This window comes from Benincasa hispida, chromosome 3 (assembly GCF_027475165.1).
Source record: "Benincasa hispida cultivar pf3 chromosome 3, pf3_genome.v1.1, whole genome shotgun sequence".
Classification (NCBI taxonomy): Eukaryota; Viridiplantae; Streptophyta; class Magnoliopsida; order Cucurbitales; family Cucurbitaceae; genus Benincasa; species Benincasa hispida.
This window is the reverse complement of record NC_143480.1, coordinates 11,166,799-11,174,586: the sequence shown is the minus strand read 5'-3', so window position 1 is coordinate 11,174,586 and position 7,788 is coordinate 11,166,799. Positions and strand designations below refer to the sequence as shown.

The following is a 7,788-nucleotide window of genomic DNA, read 5'->3' as shown; positions in this document are numbered from 1 at the left end:
ACACCAAGGAAACAATGGAGAAGGAGATCTACGACAGAAGCTGGTTCGACAACGAGGTCGGGCTGACGACGAAGGGAGGGTGGGGCTGGCTGGAAGTGTGAACAACTAGGTAGAGCGGACCTACAGCATGGACCTGGGCGGCTGGGCGTCGACAATGCAGCTTCAGCTGGTGGTTGCCTGAATGGAAAAGCAGATTTGGCGGCTTGCACATCAGAACGGGGCGTGACTGGGGCTTCGTTCGACTCGACGACGCACGAGTGATTGTTGGCGAAGGCGATTGACGCAGTGGCAAAATGGCTGGAGATGGGCGGCAAGGCGGCAGAGATCCGATGGCTAGGATTAGGGGTTTTACGTGAAAGCATAAACTAGGGGGGACGACGCACATGAAGAGGAGAGGAAAAGGGATAAGAAAAGAAACAAAAATAAATAAAAATAAATAAAATAAAATAAAATAAAATAAAATAAAATAAAATAAAATAAAATAAAATAAAATAAAATAAAATATTTATTTTATTTTATTTTATTTTATGTTATTTTATGTCTTCCTTTCAACACTTATTTTTTTTCCCAACAACTTCCAATTCAAAACTCAACCACTTTTTCCCAAAATGACTTCAATTTTCGACAATAACTCCAAAATTAAATTCAGGTGACAAAAAATCCAAATTTTCCTTCAATAGAACTAAATTAAAAAAAAAGAATACTGAACAAAAATTAAAAAAATTACGAAAACACGAGATGTTACATTCTTACCTCCTTAAAGAACTTTAGTCCTCGAAAGTTCACTCCTGAAAAAGCTCAGAGTACTGGGTCCTCATCTCATCCTCTCCCTCCCAAATAGCCCTCCTGAATTGGTTATTCTGCCACAAGACTTTCACAAGCGTTATCTCCTTGCTGTACAACATCTTCACCTCCCTGGCGAGAATTCTCACAGGCTTCCATTCATAACTCAAGTTTTCATTCAACTGCAACGGTTCAAAATCTACCACATGGGGACAGATCTGTCACGTACTTCTTCAACATTGAAACATGAAAAACATTATGAACTAAAGAGAGTGACGGCGGTAACAACAATCGATAAGCCATAGGGCTAAGACCTCGAAAGGCCCAATAAATCGCGGAATCAACTTTCCTTTCCTTCCAAACCTCAGAACACCTCTCATGGGTGCCACCTTTAAGAATATCTTTTCACCAGTCTTGAACTCTAGGTTCTTACGCCTAACATTGGCATAACTTTTCTGTCTGATTTGAGCCATTTGCATATGAGCTCAGTTTTTCTGAATTGCCTCATTCATGGTTTGTACTAGCTCAAGCCCTAGCAACTTCCTCTCTCCTACTTCATCCTAAAAAATTGGAGCCCTGCAACTCTTTTCATAAAGGGCCTCAAATGGCGACATGCCGATAGTAGTCTGGTAACTGTTATTATAAATAAATTCCATCAAATTCAGGTGAGAATCCCAACTTCCTGAGAACTCTATCGCACAGGAACGCAACATATCTTCCAATATCTGGTTCAAACGTTCTGTCTATCCATCAGTCTATAGGTGAAAAGCTGTACTAAAATCCAACCGAGTACCCTACACTGCCTGAAGACCCTTCCAAAAGTTAGATGTAAAACGAGGGTCTCTGTCTGACACAATGGACACAGGTACTCCATGCAATCTCACCACCTCTTTCATGTATATCTGCACCCACTTATTTACTGAAAAAGTGGATTTCCCTGGTATGAAATGTGCTAGCTTAGTGAGGCATATCATCGTCCTTTATTCTCATTTGATGGTATCCTGACCCGAGATAAATCTTGGAGAACACAGTAGCTCCTTGCAACTAGTCGAACAAGTCATCAATTTTTGGAAGGGGGTACTTATTCTTTATGGCCACTTTATTTAACTTCCTATAATCAATGCAGACATGCAATGATCCATCCTTCTTTTTCACAAAAAGCACTGGTGCACCCCACGATGACACATTTAGGCGTATGAAACCCTTATCCAGCAACTCTCGTAACTAATTCTTAAGCTCCCTCAATTTCGTTGGTGTCATTATGTACGGGGCTTTCGAGATAGAAGTTGTGCCTGGCTTCAACTCGATAGCAAAATTTATCTCCCGCTAGGGGCGGTAAGCCTAGGAGATCCTCTAGAAAAAATCTAGGTAGTCTCTTACTATTGACTCTGAAGTCAAGGAGACCTTAGTCTTTCTAGTATCAACCACACTGGCCAAGATGCCCCAGGCACCTTGGTTAAATAACCTATCTACCTTCAATGCTGAAATCACTTTGGGCAGGGCCACGGTCCTAGTCCCCTTAAACTTAAACCTAGCTTCTATAGAAGGGTAAAAAATAACCTCCCCGTGGGAGAAATTTATGCTGGCATTATTAGCTACTAGTCAATTCATGCCCAATATTACATCAAAATCACGCATGTTGAGAATTATCAAGGTCACATCTAATGCATGATGCACTACTTCTACTTGACATGCCTGTATCTTCTCAGTAGCTAACATGATTTCTCCTGATAGAGTGGAAACTGATAGGGCGTACTGTAAGGTTTTGATCCTAACATGGCATGCTTTACAAATGCTGAAGATATGAAAGAGTGCAATGAACTGGAGTTAAACAAAATTAACGCATCGTGTCCCAAGATGGGGAACGTACTTGTCAGAACTGTGCCAGACTTCTCGACTTCATGTCAAGTGGTAAAAAACACCTTACCCTACTGCTGATGACGACTTGGCCTCCTTGAAACGAGCTCATAGGCTGGCCCTTGTTTTCAGACTAATTCCTCCTTGGGTATTTCTCTGACATGTGTCTTCTCTTACCACACCAAAAACAAACTCCAGTACCGGCCAGACAACGTGCCCAATGATGTTTACTACAGGTTGAACAGATCGGCTTATCCTCTTTGACAGATGTGCCTTAAGGACCCTGCTTCCCCCTACTGACATGGAGCATTACTCATATTCTAGCTCTTTTGCTGAGGCTTAGGAGCCCTCGACTCGGCCTTCCTTTTCTGATCCGAAGAGGTCCTAATTCCGTATGACTTCTTGTACTCTTCTCCTTCTTGGGAGTCGACATCAATCCTCACAGTGGCCTGCAGTGCCGCGACATATGTCTTGAGGTCCAAGGCATGCACCATACCGTGCAACCCACTCCTCAGACCCTGAACGAACCTCTCTATTCTTATTGCCTTGGTGGCTACCAGCTTAGGGGCAAAGTGGGTCAACTTATCAAATTCCTGCTCATATTCTTCCACCAAAATAACCCCTTGCTTCAGATTCAAGAAGTCGACTTTCTTATTGTATCGAGTGTTGGTTGAGAAATACTTCTCGTAGAAACACTCCTTAAACTGATCCCACGTCGCAAGTCCCCCATTGGTGTCAATCATCTTTTCCGCTGAATGCCACCAAATCTCTGCGTTGTCGGTCAACATAAAAACTGCACAACGGAGCTTGTTCTCCTCCGTACACCTCATGTAGCAAAAGATCATTTCGATCGAGGATAGCCACATCTCTAGTTCTGTAGGATCCCTCAACGATCCGTCAAAAGGGCAAGGGTCAAACTTTCTGAAATCCCTCAAGTGTTTAGCCTTAAGGGAAAGGTTTTGCATGTTATGATTCTGCAGTCGAGTCTGGTTCTGAACGGCCTACCTTGCCATAACAATATGGATCAGGTATTGTAATCTTTCCACCAGGGATGATGCCACAACTTTCCCGATTCTTACTTCCATTGCTTTCTCATTGACTGAGCCGTGGGTGGGGTTGAAGCTGTCGGGACGTTCTGACTCCTATCGATTCCCTCTTCCTACACCCCTGGCGGGGGAGGGTCTTGGACTTGTGGGTGCTGCACTTGGGGGTCTCGAACCCCTCTGTTAACTGTCCTCCTTGCTCTGAGCTTTAAATGCCATGTCCTACCATGAGCTCATAGATCAGCTCTCACTGGAACCTTCTTCAATGAAACATATCTACTAAGGCATTACATCAGCTAGTCTCATACATATATATAAACAAAACCCTTATTAGTAAGGCATACCTGGCGACGACAGGAATTCGTTACTGAGCCAAAAGGATTATCTAAAATTACGTGGTAAATCAGTCTTTAGAACCAAAAACATGGGCTCTGATATCAACTCTGACGATCCGACTCCCTAGGACTCAAGCTAGGTCATTACTATAAGCATGCATGTATGAAATTCAAAACGACATACTTTCATAGCTTAATAAAAATCTAATAAACGACGGAAATTTAAATAATTTCATTAAAACTAAATAAATAAAAATCCAAGTTACTGGGTACCCCAACAAAATCATAAAACCAATTTACAAAACTTAAAAGTAAAAAATACAAGAAACAAAACTATGGGTTTTTAAATACCAAAACAAGAAACTAAAACATAAGAAATCTAGAAAATACGAGTGGAAGCATATGACTAGTCCCATTAGCTCGATCACAGATTCTGCTTATTTTTCACTGGCGCGTCCCTACCCTTAGCTTAAAAAAAAAAAACTCATGGAAGGGATGAGTATAAAATACTTAGTAAGTAACCCTATTACCTAGGTCAGGCTAGACATCTATGTACTCTAGATGCCGACCTTTGGTGAACGTACATAATTCTTAAGTTTTCATGGAACAAAAGTAAATGTCTAAACTCATCCTACCGTAGTTAAAATTACCCACAACCTCTAGCGAATCCCGAAGGAAACACGAACTTTGGTGATCCTGAAGGAAGCACCACCTCTAGTAAATCCCAAAGGAAACACAAGTGAATCCCCAAGGAAGCACAGCCTCTGGTGAATCCCGAAGTGTCACATCCCCTTCCAGATTACCCTTCTTAATCCAGAAGTGAATGTGACGATAGTAGTTACCAACCCTTTTGCTGGCACTTACTGCCTATCTAACCTGTTAAATTTTGTCAAACCCTGAGTATGTACATATTATCAATATAAGAACATATTAACTCAGAACTTAACACATTTACATTACAGGGTTTCGCAACATTGTTCATACATGAATATTACAACTTAGTGAGCCCCACCTAGAATACTAGTCACTAGACAGACACATGTGTACTAACTAATACAGGTCTTCAATTATGCTTCCTTCAACCTGTTTCTTTGAGTGGCAGAGCAGCAGTAGAAAAGTCTTTTAGGAATTGACCGCTATCTGAAAGGAAAACATTTGAAAACATGAGTTAGAAGCCTAGTGAGTGACTTAATAAAACATAAATTTCATGCTTAAACTGAAAGCTAAAAAACATAATACTGGAACTAAAATATGCCAAGCAACTATGAACATAAAAACTTTTAAAACCATTGTATCTGAAACCAGAATCTTGGTTGAGAATGAACATCCATCGCTCTAATTACCAATGGTAAGCCATGGCCAAATGGGACCCCTACTTTGATCTTTTCATACTAAACTATGGCTAGGAGAGACCCCTACGTCGATTTCTTGAAATATACCGATGGGCATCTCAAGCAATTTCTTCTAAACATAAACATTGATAACTACTCTTTAAACACCATTAAACATCATTATTTCCTAGTTGAGAACGAGCATACATCGCTCTAGCTCCCAATGTCTGTTACCGGCCAAGAGACCCATACTTCGGCCTCCCTTTGCTGGTATATAGCCTAGGAGACCCATACTTCGGCCTCTCATTCAGAACTACCTATGTGCACGTGGAGTTACTAAGTACCGTCAACACCTTAGGTACTTCTTGGATACCTTCCATACCTTCAGTATCCGGTTTACTACAAATATATCATGCTTTAAATCATACACAATAAAAATCTTTCAGCATATAGCTTTTAACATAGAAATCTCTTTAGGATACCTTCTCTACCTTCAGTATCCTTTTTCATTATGTTTAGAAATACCAACGCATATACTTTGACAACCTTAGGTATTTAAAACATAATATCTCAAGCTTCACTCAACCTTAGCTATAATCCTAACACATACTTCATACTTTGTAAAATAAGTTGGCTTAAATCATGTTGAGCTAGCTTGTAAAACCATTAGCATGCGTTAGACATGGAAAACATACTTGGAAAACTCATACATTAGTAAACATCATGCGTTGGTCATGCTTTCAATCATAGAAATAAGTTGCTTCCAATCACATAAAACTTAGCATGAGAATAACTTTGCAAAGCATAAACTCTATCATTTAGAAACATTAGTCACTCACAGCTTGTCGGGGCTCTTAAACGGTTTATATGCCTCTCCTAGCTCTTTTTGGCTTGAAAGGACATAATCCCCGGTTAGATTCCTTAGAATTCTTAGCAAAATGCTTCAGGTAGCTCGCTTACTAATGAAACTTTTACCACCAAAACAACATTGCCAGTAAGATGATCATCATGAGGGAGATCATCCTCATCAGTGAGACTTACCACTTCTAGCGAGATTTGTGACTTTCCAGCTAGATTTGTGACTTCTAGCGAGATTTGTAACTTTACAGCAAGATTTGCATCCTTAGCAAGATCCTCCTCTTCCTTTACTCACTCTTGCTCTCGCTCATTTTCTTATCTCTCACTTGCTCTCGCTCACTATGGTGAGCTGCCAATTTACACACCGATTCCATGTTCTAATTTAAAAAATTCATAACTCAAAATCCAGAACTCTTTTTAAGAAGATTTCTTCTACAAACTTGTTTAGAATTGAGTTAACTTTCTTACCGTAAAATATTGGCCCCAAATTCCTTGTAATTTGTCTTCGAGCTTCCAATCTTCACTTTAAGCCCTGATTAATCTAAGAATCTGCCTCTTTTGCAAATTCTTCACTTTTTTCTATTCTTCGTGTGAGATCTTTATTCGGAAAAACAACCTTGAAAACTAGATTCTCCTAGCTTTCGAACGGCACTGATCTCACTTGATTTGCTCAAGTCATTTGCGAAAACCGAGCTTCTAAATTTCCTTTCCCTTTTATACTTCCTTCTGCCTCGCCTGTTCAAGGGTTAAACTGCGACCTCATCCAACACTAGTGCTTTCGGCCAATTCCCATTAGTGAGTTTCTTTAATTAATTTATTTTTCCTTTCTTCATAACCCATATGAGGCCTTCGCCTTATAATATAAATTTAGCGTGCATCGCATACCTCATCGTCTAACGCCCAGCGCCCATCGTCTAGTGCCCAACTCCTATCGTCTAGCGTTTCAACGTCTATCGTCTAGCATTCAACGTCTATCGTATAGCGCTTGTTATGCAGCTCATCGTCTAACGCTGATGCCGATCGTGCAGTGCCAACACCCATCACTTAGCACTATCGTCCAATGTATAGCGCTATCGTTTAACGAGATTCTTCATATCGTCTAGCTCAATTGTTTAGCAAACGATCTCGCTCTTAGCGATCTTGCCGATCTCGCTCTCAACGATCTCACGTATAGCCTATCACTTAGCTACTGCGAGCATCGTTTACCTCTGCACACTTACTATACGATCGTCTGCCCTATCGCCTTGCGCTCAACATCTCGCTTTCTCCGCTCTTGCTCACACATACCGAACGCATGAGCAACTCTTAGCAATGCCTCTTGCCAATACTTCGGCCAATCATGCATCCAACCTTACAAACGCATGGTTGCTTTCTTATCATATGTGTTAATGTCTCTTAAACTTAATGCATAGGTCCTTTTTGACCTTACACTTAGCCAAATTTTCACTTGTTATATTATCTAACTCACCTTTGACTAAGTATTTCTAACACTTAGAATTTTCTTCCTCCATCTACCTACTTTCTTTACCTCATTTCATAATTTTACTTAACATACTTGTTACTCACTTATGTAGGAAAAAT

At 40.5% G+C, this 7,788-nt stretch overlaps 1 protein-coding gene across 1 annotated transcript; it reads right to left on the bottom strand.

The window, feature by feature from the left end:
- Positions 1-782: 782 nt before the first annotated feature.
- On the bottom strand, positions 783-1,256 carry LOC120073434 (uncharacterized). Its single transcript, XM_039026284.1, has 2 exons — positions 1,098-1,256; positions 783-1,001 (listed from the first exon to the last, which is right to left on the bottom strand). Exons 1-2 carry the CDS (start codon positions 1,254-1,256, stop codon positions 783-785), a joined length of 378 nt encoding a protein of 125 aa, XP_038882212.1.
- Between the last annotated feature and the right edge of the window lie 6,532 nt (positions 1,257-7,788).